The following is a 14797-nucleotide window of genomic DNA, read 5'->3' as shown; positions in this document are numbered from 1 at the left end:
CACATATGTGCAGCTTGGGCGACCTTTGAATTATGTTTTTTTCCAATACAGTGGCCTGAGGGTGCATGGGGTTAAGTTAATCCTGCATTAACTTTGACAAATACTAACACATTTGGACATTTACTTTTCCAAGAGATTAAGTAAATGGTTCAGATAAGGTTAGAAAATCCCCCATAGTTGGAGTTGACCAAAGATTGTCTGTGCGTGTGATACATCTGTACATCTAGTCATTCATGCAATTCCTTTTTTTTTTTCTCATATAGATCACATAAGGTGAGCGGGTCATTCAAGGATCAGCTGGGTGTGTGTTTGTGTATAGAGCAGAGAAGAAAACTACATGGACCAAACAGGATGCAAGTACACAAAAATAAACATCACCGCAGGGCATCTGTGCAGTGTATACAGCCATATGCTTGGAGAAATGAGCAAAACATCCCAGAGTAAACAGAGGACAAACTGTACGGACGCTCTCTGCCGCTAGAGCGCGTTTTGTCTGCCGTGAACTTTTGACCCCTGCTTCTGGGCATTCAGACGATATCCCATCTGCTGTTACCATGATCTACTAACATTGATTAATTAGACAAGTATGACCAGAGCCTCCGCCGGACAAACGGTGCCAATTGACAAACTATGAAACGGCAGAGAGAGAAATGTAAACAGGAAGGGGGGGTGCTGGCAGGAGTTGCAATGGATGTGAACGTGTTCACGCGCACATTATCCATTTTTCTTTTGTCATCACAGGTGGATAGCTGAAGAAACCCCTCAGCCTGAGCCTCTGTTTCTGTGGCAGTCAAATGACTACAAAGAGATGCAAAAGAGGCTTTGAAAAGATAAAGACTGTAAAGCAATGCAACTTGTTCCTATGAAGGATGCATGAACGGGCTTTAACATGTTTGAGCCCAGGAGCCTCTCATCCGTCATCACTTCCTGTCCCACATTCTTCCCTGCCGGGCTGACGTCACAACTCAGATGTCTCCCTTCATACTCTCTTCCTCCTCCTCTTGCTCCTCTTCCTTTTTAACCAGCTGTCAGACATCTGTCATCGTGAGCTGATCAGAGGTCGCTCGCTTGTGATCACGTGATGTCAGAGATGAAGAGAGGAAGCAGAAGTTGACACATCCCTTGTTGGGATGTAGTTCTCCGTTGGTCTTGCTCTTTTGCAAAATAGTGAAAAAAATGTTTGCTGTGACTTTAACATAATGTGTCATATTTTCAGCAGGAGTCCGTGAGGCTGAAGATGATTTTCCTCTGCTCAGCATCATGTTTCCGCTCACGTGATTCCAAGTGCAACCACAAATATTTGTCGGACATTCCAGATGGGCGGATCTGCCTCTTGCAGGTAGTAAAAAATACAATATTTTATTCATGCAGCAAGATGCGCAGGCTGTCATTGTCAAAGACCCTGTTAATGTGTATTCAGTATGATATTCACAGCAATCACATCTGGATGTGTTTCGTGACAAAAGTGGGAATTATAGCCCTGAAATATGATTCATCATAACAGCATCAAAAGTCTTACACAGGATGAATAAACATGTAAATGTATATGTATCAGATTCAGCCTGCAGATTCACATTCACTTATTTTACCAAATGTTGGTTTGAGTATACATTTCACTCTCATGTTTAGCTTCTTTACTTGGTGCCACAGTGGATAAGAATACAGTGACTTTGATTTGCAACACGCTCAGACAGCTGCTCACACGGGGACTCGAAAGGCCAATCGTCTCGGATGCCGCCAGCCTCTTGGCCAATGGGATGGCACGCAGCCCTCGGGGGGTGTATCTCATTAGCTAGATTCCAGGACCTGGCTCTGGCCCACTGGACGCGCTCAGCCGGAAAGGATGGAGTCCAGAGGGGGATTCACCATCTACTGCACCGTGTCCTCTTCCTCCTCACTCTCTCCCTCCTCCCACTGCAGGAGAGGACAGAGCTGGCGAGGTGAGGAAGTAAATACATTTTAATTCTAATACTTTTACTAATTTTTGTTGTGATTATTTTTCAAGATTTTTTTTTTTTTGCTCTTTAAGAGGAAGGTGTGCAGACACACAAAATAATATATATATATATATTTTTTTTTAGGATTAAATTATTTTTGTTTTTCCCATATACAGTCCCAACAGCTTTTTGTCATGAACATGTTTGAGTTTTTTTGTTTGTTTGTTTGGGGGGGGCAATAGAGGGCAAACGTGGAACCATGGGTGGTTTACGCAGCAGTTTGAAGCAAGCTGTCTAAATTTTGAAAGCTTAATGTCGTCTAAACGTGCCCACAGCAGCCACAATCGTGGAGATTGATATGATTTTAATGATACATTTGCCATTTTAAATTTAGCTTATTAGTCCAGATGAGGTTTTGTGGGGGGGCATCTTCAAACTGAACACAGAGTAGAAACCGGATAGGAAAAAGGTTTTCATGGGGCTCAGGTATGCAAAATTGTTTTCCTTCTTCGGGTCCTGCCTGCGTGGTGCATTAAATCATGAATTAAATCATGGTGTATTTACCTTTGTAATGATGATGCTGACGCCGTACGGGCAGCTGTGACTTACAGAGAGGCTTTGGGAGGTTTCTGGTGTTTCCTCCTCCTCTTTCAGCAGCACAGACTCATGACTTTGATGTCACTGTTTTTGAAATATTGATTAAAGCAGGCAATAAGATTGAACAAGCCCAAATCTGACAGTGTGGAAAATCTTCATCCAGCATTCAACCAGAGCTGGTTCTCAGTTTTAAACTAAACATGCCTCAAACTATTTTGGGAAGTGAGAGTAATGTGGACCAGAAAACAAAGCTGTGTTGCTTTTGAATAAGGTAACTTTTTCTTTATCTGGACTAATGATAATATAAAATGTTTCGAAAGCCAGTTCACTCATTCTGTGTGATCACTTATCGGTGATTAATCAGAGAAAATGTTGCCAAATTCTTTAAAAATCTTTATCCAGCTTTTCAGTTGCTTATTCTTTTCATGAGTTTTTTTACTTATCAGTATCTCTCATTCTTCCAAACTGAATCTGAACCAAAGCACTTTTCTTTTAACTTGTTAAAAAACATAAAAGTATGTGAGGTGCACTTGAGGGGCCTTGCTGATGAATGAAATAACTATCTGACATCAGAAGTGAAAGGGTTTTATGCTGCAGCTCACATGTGATAAAAGCTGATTTCATGTTCATGATTTCAAACACAATGAACACAATAATTATGTATCTGATGACAGAATCCGAATTGTGTTTTTGAAAATGCTGACCACTAGGTAGTTTTTCCTCACAATAGCCTTGCACTTTTTTGTAATGAAACTCATTCAGTTTCCACCGACATCCAAATGCACAATCAGAACATGATTTGTGATAAACTAGCGCCAGACTGCTGTGCTAATTATGGTGTGTCAGAAATAAACCTAGAGTATTAAAGCCACTTGAATATTAATGGAGGTGTTAAAGCGGAATCACATTTATTTCCTTCCTGGGTCAAGTACTGAAAAGAAAAAACATTGTTGGAAAGACCATTATTCAAATGAGAGTGCACAGTCCTTAATAAAATCAGCCCAACCATTAACTTCTGTTTTAACACAGCCCAGTAATTTTGTTTCCAACATTTGCAGACATGATCGACTGTGATGTTCCTGTCTATTGTGGTGCATGTAAATGTGGCCCCATCCATATTTCCCAAAAAGCCTAATTCAGGACCTTAAAAGGCTTCAAATAAAGATAAATTAGGGTTACCATGTTGCCTTAATCTGAACTAATGCCAGCTAAAACCGAAATGAGTGCCCGAGAGTGGTTTTATCATTCACTGTTTGCACCACTGTTTGACAATATTGATATGGAGCAAGGACTCACCTGTGAACTCACAGATAGAGGGCTGATTTTGTGTTTCCTGAATATCCTTGAATGGTAAGAAGAAAGTGTCGGATGGCTTTTAGGATCATAGTTCACTTAAAAACCACATTTTAGCATGCCTGTAATTTTTTAATTGCCCTGTCCAACCTTGGTATTAATGAAATCTCATCCCATCTTGCTTAGGTTAAGAATTGAGTGTTTAGGGGGGAGTTTTAATGGAAAACAGAAAACTTCTTAAAATGTTGTGCAGTTTAAAGTTTGTTTTTTTTTTGTTTGTTTGTTTGTTTTGACCTTCACATATTCATAAGTATTAGATCAAATGAAAAAACATTCTGAAGACCTAAAACATAATTTAAAGCTGCAGTTTGACATTTAGTTAAAAACACTGATGCTAATTGCGACGCTGCAGCCAGCAGACAGTTATCTTATCATGAAATCTGCAGAGACGGGAAAACTCAAATGCCACAAAATCCACCAAGCAGCACTTAGTTAAGGGTTTAGTTTAAAGATAGTTTAGAGAGACAAAAATAGATCCAACAGATGTTTCAGATTATTATGTTTTTTTTTTGTTTGTTTGTTTTTTCAACTTTGCTGACCATTATATGACCAGATCAATACAATTCTCATGAGTATACAGTAAATAGACAGCAGCCCAGTTTCTTGGTTTAATAACCAGATCTTTGTAATCAATCCAAGCTTATAATCAATAAATCAACAGTTTTCATCCTGTAAATGGGCCGTGTGATGATGAATCGAGGCTTCAAACATGAAAAAAAGCCAATGTTTTTGACATATTATGGCTGAGTTTGTGTTGGATACCTGATATATTTAAAACATTATGCTTAAAATGTATGAAAATTATGTCTGCCTCGACTGCAATTTGCCAACTTTTCTCTCCCTCCCTCTCTCTCTCTCTCTTTTTTTTTTTTTTTTTTTTACCCCCTTAATTTCTCCTGAGACGCTTTGAAAACAGAGATGATCAAAGAAGCAGGGCTCCATCTTGACACAACACCCTCTCATCTTGCCTCTAAAGGCAGCTCACATTGAATGGACAGATTAAAAAACATTGCTGCCATGTTAGATACAGACCAGCACTCACAGTCCATAATTATTAGCCTGATGATTGCACACAAGTGTTTTTGGATGTTGCATCTGGCTCCGTGGATGATGGAAGTAGTTGTATGAATCTACCCACATTTTCCTGGCTGTCAAAAATTGCATTCTGAGAAAGCTGTACTCCTCTCATCAAGAGTCATAATTTACTTGTCAAAGCAGGAGTCCTCCCAGCATGCAGCAGGCTCCCTGGGGTTATAATTGCGAGATGGTTTGGTTCTCCTGAAATACCTCCAGTCAAGACGGAGCACAAGCCCGCTAGTCAGGCTTTGTATGCTCTTCCTTTTAAAAGTAGCCATTTACACAGAAAATTTTAAAACATAGTTGAAAAAAAAAAAATAAAAATTTGACTAGCTTCACTATACTTTCACCATCAACTCCTTGTCATCAGTGACTTTCAACACTGATTAGTGTGGCGCTCAGTCAGCGCCACACCAACACAACGTCCCCATCTTGTGGAGAAAGCATGAAAGTCATCCTGGCATGAAATGTGCCAATGAATAATTTATCAGTGTTTACATGAATCGCTCACATTGCAGCATGTGAAATTCAAATTCAAGTATTTGAGGTACAACATCATCTGTTTCTGCTACTTAATCCAAAATTTCTTTGTCTTTTATTTTGTTAGGCGAGTTAACGCTGACTTTTCAACAAGAATATAGAAGAAGACAATTTAAAAGTCTTCATTGTTAGCTGATGCACCAGTGAGTGCAGATGCTTTTATTTGTAACAGTTTTTTGATGGCAGATTGATCCAAGTTGACATTCACCAGACGACTGAACATAAAACATAACAATCAGTCTTTTTGTTTGTAATAAAAGGTTTTTACACTTCGATATAGATCCTTTTGCTGAAATACACGACCGGAGCGCTTCCACCTTAAATTTCTCAGCTCAGGTCTACATCACAACCTGATCTCTCCTGTTCAGGGCCACCATGTGCTCCATCTTTTCAAACAGTCTGTCAGTGTTGCTGGTCAGGACGTGATACCGGCCCCCACATCTCTCTACGAGCTCCATCAGCTCCCCGTTCCTCAGGATGTGTTGCTCGGCGTTCACTCCTAAAGTTTCCCCCCACGTGAACACCACCAGCGTGCGCTGCCAGCTCCCCCCCCCCAGCAGGTTCATGTGCTCCTCCACGGCTCTCCTGTACTTCCGTGTGCAGGTTAAGAAGGCCGGCATGAGCAGGAGGACGATGTGAGGTCCCGGGTGACACCAGGACAAGCCGTCCTGAAGGCTTTTCCTCTGCAGCATGTTGGTTGGGTCCGGTCCGTCTTGCCACTTCAAGCCCAGCGGCTCCACGAGAGCGAGGTGTCTGCCTGCGACCTGACCGCTCCAGCACCTGAAAGTGGAGCCGTCCGGCCTGAGTGGTTCTCCGCCCAGGATGGAGACTGCGGCGGGGGAGCGAGATGACCAGGTCTCTCCTAAAACCATCACCCTTAAAGCTGATCCAGGAGGGTCTTCGCTGTCTGAGCATCTGTGACCTTTAGTCTGAGAAAACGACCTCAACTCTGCCGTGACCTTTTCTGTTTCCTGGTGGTCTCCGCCTGTTTTCCTCCACATCTCTTCTCCTCTTCCTGTCGTTCCGTCCTTATCGGCCACATTGATCTCTTTTAGTGTTTTCAGGTGACAGTTATTGCTCTCTGTGGCTGCTGACGCTGTTTTTCTGGTCCGATCCTCCCAGTTCTTTGAGCTTTCCGCCTCTCTTCCTCTTCCCTCTTCCCTCCCCTCCGTCACTTCCTGGTACATCACATCGACGTCGTCTTTTGAGCTCCCAACGGCAGCTTTTACAGCGAAAGAAATCCCTTCGTGGACTCTCTCGTTGCCTTCAGCCTCATGTCGTCCATTCTCTCTTTCACGCAGTTGTGCTTCCCGCGCTTCCAGCTTCTGCTCCCATTCGCTCAGTTTTTTCAGTGAGCTCTTTAAGTTTTGCTCTTTTTCTCGGAGCTCTTCCTTCAGCAGAGCCAGGTCTCTTCCCATCTCGTCCAGCTGCTGAGTCGTAGAGTTTACGTGCTCATTTCGCATCTTCAGCTCCGACATCCAACTGAGCAACTCCTGTTCTTCATTTTTTAAGTAGTGCTCGCGATCTTTGAGCTCTTTGCCCTGGTCCTTCAGTCCTTTTACCTTCTTCTGGAGATCATGACCATGAGAGCTGAGCTCTTTCTGTTTGCCCTCCAAAGCTCGAAGCAAACTTTCTAACTCCTTTTCCATTTTCTCCAGGTTCTGAGCTCTCACCTTCGCGTCTTTCTCGTACTGATCTATTCTCCGTGTCTCTTCTTGTTTAATTTCTAGACTTGCTTCCAGTTTTCTGAGATCCTGTTCTTTACTTTCAAGCTTCGCTTTCTTTTCAACAAGTTCTACTTCTTTTCCGTGTAACTGAATTCCTCTTCGGCTCATCTCTTCTTCGTTCCTACTCAAGTCTTCCTCCCTCTCCCTCACTTCTTTTTCCCATTTTAAGATTTTCTGTTCAATCTCTTCATCCTTAACTCTCAACTCATTTTGCTTCTCAAGATGTTCTCTCAGCTCAGCGTCTCTGTCTTTCATCCTCTCTATCTCTTCTTGCAGTTTGTCCTTTGCCTCCCTCAGTGCCCTGACCTCCAGGTCTTTTTCTTTAAGAACACTTTGAATTTCAGATTCGTTGCTCTTCACCTGCTCTTCACACTCTCTGAGATGTTTCCTAACCTCGTCTTCGCTCTCCTCCTTCAGCGCCTCGTATTTTATTCTAAGATTGTCTGTCTCCTTTCTCATCTTCTCATTTTGCTCCCGCAGCTCTTCAGCCCTCTTTAGACTTTCTTCATATTTCTCAGTAACATCTGCGATGCGACTTATAGCATCATCCTTCTCTTTTGCAAGTGACTCAATGTTCTTGTCTCTTCTTCCGATCTCTTTCTCATACTCCTGAATCATGCCCGTCATTTCCTTTTCCATCTTGTCGGTGAGATTCTTCAGCTCGGACTTTGTCTGCTCGATTGTTAGCATCAGTTGGGCAATCTCTTTCTCATTTTCTCGGTTTCTTTGTTTCAGTCTCTCAAGGTCTTCTTCTTTCACCTGCAATTTTTCCGTCACCTCAGCATCTTTTTTCCTCTCTTGCTCAATGTGAATCTGCTGTATTTCAATCATACTGGATGTCTGGATTTCGTTGCTCTGGCGCAGATCTTCGATTTCTTTGAAATAGTTTGCACACGTCTTTTTTGCTTCGTCCACCTCACAGTCTTTCTGCGCCAGAAGATGCTGCATTTGTGTTATTTCTTCATTTTTCTCACGAAGGATTTCTCTCAGCTTATTCATTTCATTTTCTCCTTTCTCATCCTTCCTCTGCTGCTCTTCCCTCCATCTCACTTCCCTCGACTCGGCCTGGTGTTTAATGCTTTCGATCTCAGCCTCCTTCTCTTGTATCTTCACCTCCATTTCATTTCTAAGCTGAAGTTTCATCTCCTCCATCCTTCGCTCTGTGTCTTGTAGTCTTTGCTCTGCCTCTTTTTTTTGATTTAGGATGATTTCTCCTCTCTCCTCCTCTTTTCTTTGCAGGATCTCTTCGATATCCATCAGAAGCTGGTTCAACTTTTCTATCACTCGTTCTTTTTCTTCCAGTTTTTGCTCCATCTGTCTCTTGAGATTTAGCTGCTCCCTTTCTTCTTTCTCTGTCTCTCTGAGGGTTTCTTCAAGATTATCTAATTTATCTTTTAGTACTTCTGTTTCTCTTTCTTTTTCCTCCAGTCTTTTCTCTGTTTCTGTCTTGTAATTCACATGTATTGTTTCCGCCTGCTGCAGTTTCTCTTTCATTTCTTCGACATTTAACTTAATCGTCTCAATTTCCTTTTCCTTTTCTTCAAGTCTTTTCTCTGTTTCATTCTTGTACTTCACGTGAGCTCTTTCTTTGTCTTCTTCCTGTTGCAGCTTTTGCTTCAGTTCTTGGACATTCAGTTTCACTTTCTCAATCTCCTTTTCCTTTTCTTCCATCGTTTTCTCCGTCTCTTTCATGTATCTTTCTTTTTCCTTTTCGCTTTCTTGCATTTTTTCTTCAATTTCAAGAACGTGCAGACGTTTTAAATCTTCTGTAAGTCTGTCTCTCTCCTGCAGCTTTTCCAAAATGTATTTTTCATTGGATTGATGAAGAATTTCTTTCTCTTTCTCGTTTTCTTGGACTTTCTCTTCTAACTGGGCAGCAAACTTTTGCTCTAACTCTCTTATCTCTCTTTGTCTTTCCTGCAATTGTTTCTCGATGTCTTTTGCGAACTGATCATTCAGCTCTTCTGTCTCTCTTCTTCTTTCTTCCTCCACGTCCTTCAAAATTTTAATGTACTGCTGCTGAATTCTGTCCACATCCTCCTTGTTTTCTTTGACTTTTCTATCCATTTCATGTTCTTGCTCATCCCTCTTCGCTTCCAGCAGTTTTTGCATTTCACTCATTTTTCTTTCCATTTCTTCCCGGTGCTGCAGTTTTAAGGCCTCTATCTCGTTCTCTTTTTCCTGCATCTTGTGTTCCACATCTTTTTGGTGTTTTAGATGAATTGCGTCCTTGTCTTTTTCAATTTCCTGCGTTTTTTCTATTATTTGGGTCTGACACTTTTGTTCTAGCTCAGTTAGCTCTTTCTGCTTTTCTTGTTTATGTTCTTCGTGTTCTTTTGCAAACTTCTCTTTCAGATCTGTAATTTCTCTCTGCTTTTCTTGTTTATGTTCTTCGTGTTCTTTTGCAAACTTCTCTTTCAGATCTGTAATTTCTCTCTGCTTTTCTTGTTTATGTTCTTCGTGTTCTTTTGCAAATTTCTCTTTCAGATCTGTAATTTCTCTCTGCTTTTCTTGCTTATGTTCTTCGTGTTCTTTTGCAAACTTCTCTTTCAGATCTGTAATTTCTCTCTGCTTTTCTTGTTTATGTTCTTCGTGTTCTTTTGCAAATTTCTCTTTCAGATCTGTAATTTCTCTCTGCTTTTCTTGTTTATGTTCTTCGTGTTCTTTTGCAAACTTCTCTCTCAGATCTGTAATTTCTCTCTGCTTTTCTTGTTGTATGTCCCTTATTTTGTTTTCATGCTGTTGTTTCAGGCGTTCTATGTCGAGGGCTTTTTCTTTCAGTTTTTTATTAATGTCTTCTTGGTCTTGACGTTTTGCCGTCTCCATCATTTGTTTTATTTCCCTAATTTTTCTGTCAGTCTCCTCCTGATTTTTCAGTTTAATTTCTTGCATTGCGGTTTCTTTCTCTTGTGTTTTTCTCTCCATCTCTTTCTCATGTTGGGATTTAATTTCTTCCACTTTCTTTTCCATGTCTTTTTCATGTTGTTTCATATTATTGAGAGCTATCTGCTTTTCTTCTGAGGCTTTCCTTCTCAGCTCCTCCTGCTCCTTGTCCTTTTCCGACAATTTTACTTCTAAAACTTTTTTCAAATTTTCCTCCAGCTTTGTCATCTCCTGCTTATTTTCTTGCTCTTTTCTCTCAAAGACATCTTCATAGTGTGTCTTTGTTTCATGTAGTTCTGCTTTTAGAGAATCCACTTTTTCCATCCACTCTGCCCTTTCCCTTTTGAGCAGCTCAACGCTTTCCTCCAATTTCTGCACTTCCCCCCTCCACTCTTGTTTCTCTGCTCTAATGGCTTCCTCCCTCTGTTTTCTCTCATGTTCATTTTCTACATCAGCACGTTCAAGGTCCAGCAGCTTCACTTGTTGCTCATCAATTCTCTCCGTCAGCTCTTCAATCTCTCTCTCTTTCAGCTCCAAGTTAAGCATCACCTTGTCCTTTTCTTTTCTACTTTGGTTTAATGCTACACGTATTCTCTCGTTTTCGATGCCCAAATCCTGAATTTCTCTCTCTTTATCTTCAGTCAGCCATCTTATCCTCTCCTCTAGCTCACCAATATCATTCTTCCTCTCACCCAGCCTCCGGTCCTCATCCTCCTCTTCGTCTTTTTGAATGTCAGCTTTTCCGGGTGACTTCACTTTCTTCTTCCTGTCAAAGAACCATCTGATGCTCTTCATCTCTCTATCTCTCATATTTTTCAGCTCGGCTTCCTGACGATGCATCTTCTCTCCGATCTCCTTCAAGCGTTGGTTGTATTTTTCGTTCCTTTGTCGGCTCAGATCCCTGACCTCCTGAACCAGGCAAGAAAAAGCCTCGCATCTGTTCGTGGTCGCCATCTTTTCCACTTTTTCCAGGAGCTCTGTCACCTTTGCGGCGCCTCCACTTCCTCTTCCTCCGCCGTCTACACTGCTAATCACGTGGTACCTGCCCCTGCATTTGTCCAACAGCCACAGCAGGTCTCGGCCTCCACCTTGAATGTGCTGCTCAATGTCCACCCCCTCTCGAAGCTGATCGCCGTGGGTGAACAGCAAGATTGTATGTCTCCACACGCCCTCGCCCAAAAGCTCCAGATGCTCCTTCACATGTCCCACTTGAACCAGTGTGTCCACTCTCAGAGTCAGCAGGAGTGCATGAGGCCCTGGTGGACAAAAGGCCACACTGCTAACGATTTCCCTCTTCACCCTCTCTGGCGTAGCCCCCCCCACCCCCACCTCCCAGCCTGGTGTGTCCACCAACGTCACCAGCCTCATGGCCACCTCTGCCTGTTGACGGACGCACTCCTCTGTTACTGCCCCCGCTTGGAAGAAGCAGCATTTCCCGAGAATTGTATTCCCAGCTGAGCTCTTTCCGGTTTCTCGTTCGCCCAGCAGGACCAGCCTGACCTCAGGGAGACGTCGGGGAGCCTTGGAGAAAGACTGATGAGCATCCAGCTCGGAGCCCTGATGACCATCACCTGGCAGACACAAAGGTGAGACAGCTGATTTTCTCAGTAATTAAACACAGAAGATTGGCTTCAGGCAAAATAGTTATGCTCCTTGTATATGTTAAGTTTAAACTACAAAACCACAAAAATAAAGCAAGCTCACAAATCTCCATAACACTGCTCAGTTCAAGGTATAATTCTCTATTGGTTTCTTTTAGTTACAGCATTATTATCATCAGATAATGATGTTTTGGTTACAGTGTCAAGAAAACAGCAGACAGAAAGTAACTTTAGCATCATCTGAAGTTGTCTTTCTGGCAAGCTGATTGTTGTAATTGTTATTGACTGCCTTTCTAAAGACACACAGCAGCAATAATATTCATTTTTAGTAATGGCTCTGGAGACATATAAAAAAAGTGAAAGCCATCAAAATATAAGACTTTTCTAAAGTAAGAACTGTAGAGAAGTGATTTCAGATTCCAGTGCCGTCCATTTGATGTAGTGTGGCAGTAAAAATATAGCTTGTTTCCTTGCATTTGTGTTTAAACCTGCACAAAAGTGTATTTAACAAACTTTGTTAAAATTGTATTACTCTGTGAAGCACCTGAAGCTTTTCTGTGCCTCATTTGAGAAGTTTTAGAAACGAAGCAGACTGAAGGACTCACTGGTGAGAGCTGCTTTAATGGTCCCTCTCTGCATCTGCGCCTCCATCTGCCGCTGTTTCTTCCTCCTCTCTCTGGCTCTCCTCTTCCCATCTGCTTCCAAACCCAGCACGACGGTGTTGTCCATCTCCAGATGACTGTGTCCCCCTTTCTTCCCGTCCACCATCTGCTCCAGCTTCCTTATCAGCTCTTTGACCTGTGTCCCATCTCCTTTACTCCGATTGTTGACCACGTGGTATCTGTTCCCACACCTCTGGAGGAGTCTCTGGAGCGGGCCGCTGGCCGTAATCCGCTGCTCCATGGTGGTGAGGCCCAGTTCGTCTCCCCTGGTGAACAGCAGCATGGTTTGCTCCCAGACTCCTTTGCCCAGCGGCTCCAGGTGCTCCTCTATCTCCTTGATGTAGTCATCAGTCATGGAGGTGCAGGAGCGAACCACCAGAAGCACAGCGTGGGGTCCAGGAGGACAGAGCGATATGCTGCGTAGCGTTTCCCTCCTCACCCAGTTCGGGGTGCTGTTGAGTGTGTAGTACCACTCCCACCCAGGTGTGTCCACCAGCAGGACTCTCCTCCCCGTCACGTCAGCTCGCCTTTTCACACACTCCTCTGTGGGCCTCCCGCTCTCAAAGCCGCCAACTCCACCCAAGATGGTGTTGCCTGCGGCGCTCTTCCCGGTTCCCTTCCTGCCCAGCAGGACCAGTCTAAGTTCTGGGAGAGCTGGAGGGGAGCTGTGTGAAGCAGCACGGTGTTGTGAGTCCATCGCAGCCAGCCGACTCTCATCTGTGAAGAAAGGAAGAAGTACTTCCTCAGTGCATCGAAGTGGATACGCTGAACGACACAAAAGAGTGACAGCAGTCATTGATCCAGTTTCTGCTTCATATCAGATCATTTTTACTGTAACTTTTATTTCCTGTTTTTAAGAAATGCCCAAGATTACGCTTAAATTTGCTGTCAGAAGCAGCAAGTTGTAGCGATAACAAATTTTACAGTTTAAATTTATAGTAGACCGAAAATGAAAGTGCCTTCTCAAGCTTTTTTTTTTTATTTTAAAGTTAAATAAAGAAAGAATGGCAGAGGCCATCGTTCACTCACCGCCGTTCGCCACAGTGATCAGACTGCTGTTCTCATCTGTCATGGTCTCACCTCTGTCCACTTTTCTTTCCTCTTCCTCTTTTTGGTTCCTGTGCATCTTTTACAGGAAGAATTTCTTCAGCATGGTTGTGAAAGAGAACAGAAACGCTCTGATGAGGATCTGTGTGGCACAAACTGCAGACAGAGTGGAGGACGCGCTGCGTCACGTGACCCACCTGCGGTTTTCTAACGTATGCTCACTGGGGATGGCAGGAAATCAGGAAGTGGCACATGATGATGTTTTATGACATACTTGAACATGCAAATGCTTGCAAACTGCTGCATGCACGCTGCACACAGTTGTGCTTATTTACTAATGTTGTACATTTTGCACATGCTAAAACACATTCTTGGTTTTTGTGATGAGAGCTGCAGAGCTTATCACCTTCAGACACTGTCCTGTGGTATAGTGTGGCAGCTCTGTTTCCTTTCCTTACAAGCGAACTAGCTTTGCTTCGCCCTGTGGTGAAGATTTCCTGCTTCTGATGGTTCTGTCTGCACGCTGTAAATGACAGTGCGCAGGCAGTTTGTTCCCTGCTCGTGACAGACAGCAATTGGTTTATTGCAAAGTGTAACCAATGAAGTAATCAATGACACACAGCAGTTCCCTCGAGTATACAAATTGAAAGAAACATTTGCATCACATCGGGAAGGCTATAGTTACTAGTGTTTGGATGCTTAATACATTTATGGGGCACCCTTCAAAATAAAATCAATAATGATAATAATCCTTCAGCATCCAAAAAGCCAAGTATTAACCACACTTTGGGCCAAACACCATCACCATCAGATATGTAATAGAAAGAACTGCAACAGCGATTAGATAAACACCGTGGTGAGATCGTTTTCAGTTTCACAAAGTGTTTGGTTCTTTATTCTGTCAGTTCTGGTTGTGGTGAGTGCGTCATGCTAAATCAACAGCAGAGGGAACAAAACAGAGACACTAATGATAAAACATGTCGCTGTAATTCATCCAAATCTAAAATAGAGATGCTTGTGAGCCAGTAACCTTTCACAGTGCTTGTGGTCGGCCTGCTGTCACCGTCACACCTCGGCTGTGTGACGCCCCTGGCTGCATTACATGGTACAACACATCCAGTTCAGAGAGTACCACGAAAACACACACCCATTAGATCATGTCCTTCATGATTCACCCTTTCCTTCTGCAACAGTTAGGGTTAATAACAACCAACCCTGTTTATGGAAAGGACTGAATCAGCCCCACTGCTTCGGCACCATTAACCCAAGCAGAGTTGTTTTGCGGTCTGTTAAGTGCTTGGTGAATATTACCATGATGGACATCTTTGTAACATGTGTGAGGCTTTTTGTAAATGTCAAGTGAATTACTTTTT

At 42.8% G+C, this 14797-nt stretch overlaps 1 protein-coding gene across 5 annotated transcripts; it reads right to left on the bottom strand.

Moving 5' to 3' along the window:
* Window positions 1-4737: 4737 nt before the first annotated feature.
* LOC115058696 (trichohyalin) lies at window positions 4738-13575 on the bottom strand. Of its 5 annotated transcripts, none has more exons than XM_029526151.1 (4): window positions 13407-13575; window positions 12321-13142; window positions 9619-11685; window positions 4738-9552 (listed from the first exon to the last, which is right to left on the bottom strand). In XM_029526151.1, exons 1-4 carry the CDS (start codon window positions 13501-13503, stop codon window positions 5843-5845), a joined length of 6696 nt encoding a protein of 2231 aa, XP_029382011.1. In that variant the 5' UTR covers window positions 13504-13575; the 3' UTR covers window positions 4738-5842. The 5 variants fall into 5 exon arrangements, with proteins under 5 accessions (XP_029382011.1, XP_029382013.1, XP_029382012.1 ...); XM_029526153.1 differs by having other exon boundaries at window positions 4738-9720; window positions 9853-11685; XM_029526152.1 differs by having other exon boundaries at window positions 4738-9852; window positions 9919-11685.
* Between the last annotated feature and the right edge of the window lie 1222 nt (window positions 13576-14797).

The sequence above is a fragment of the Echeneis naucrates genome, chromosome 18 (genome assembly GCF_900963305.1).
Source record: "Echeneis naucrates chromosome 18, fEcheNa1.1, whole genome shotgun sequence".
NCBI lineage: Eukaryota > Metazoa > Chordata > Actinopteri > Carangiformes > Echeneidae > Echeneis > Echeneis naucrates.
The sequence above is the reverse complement of the archived record's forward strand: the minus strand, read 5'-3'. Positions and strand labels throughout refer to the sequence as shown.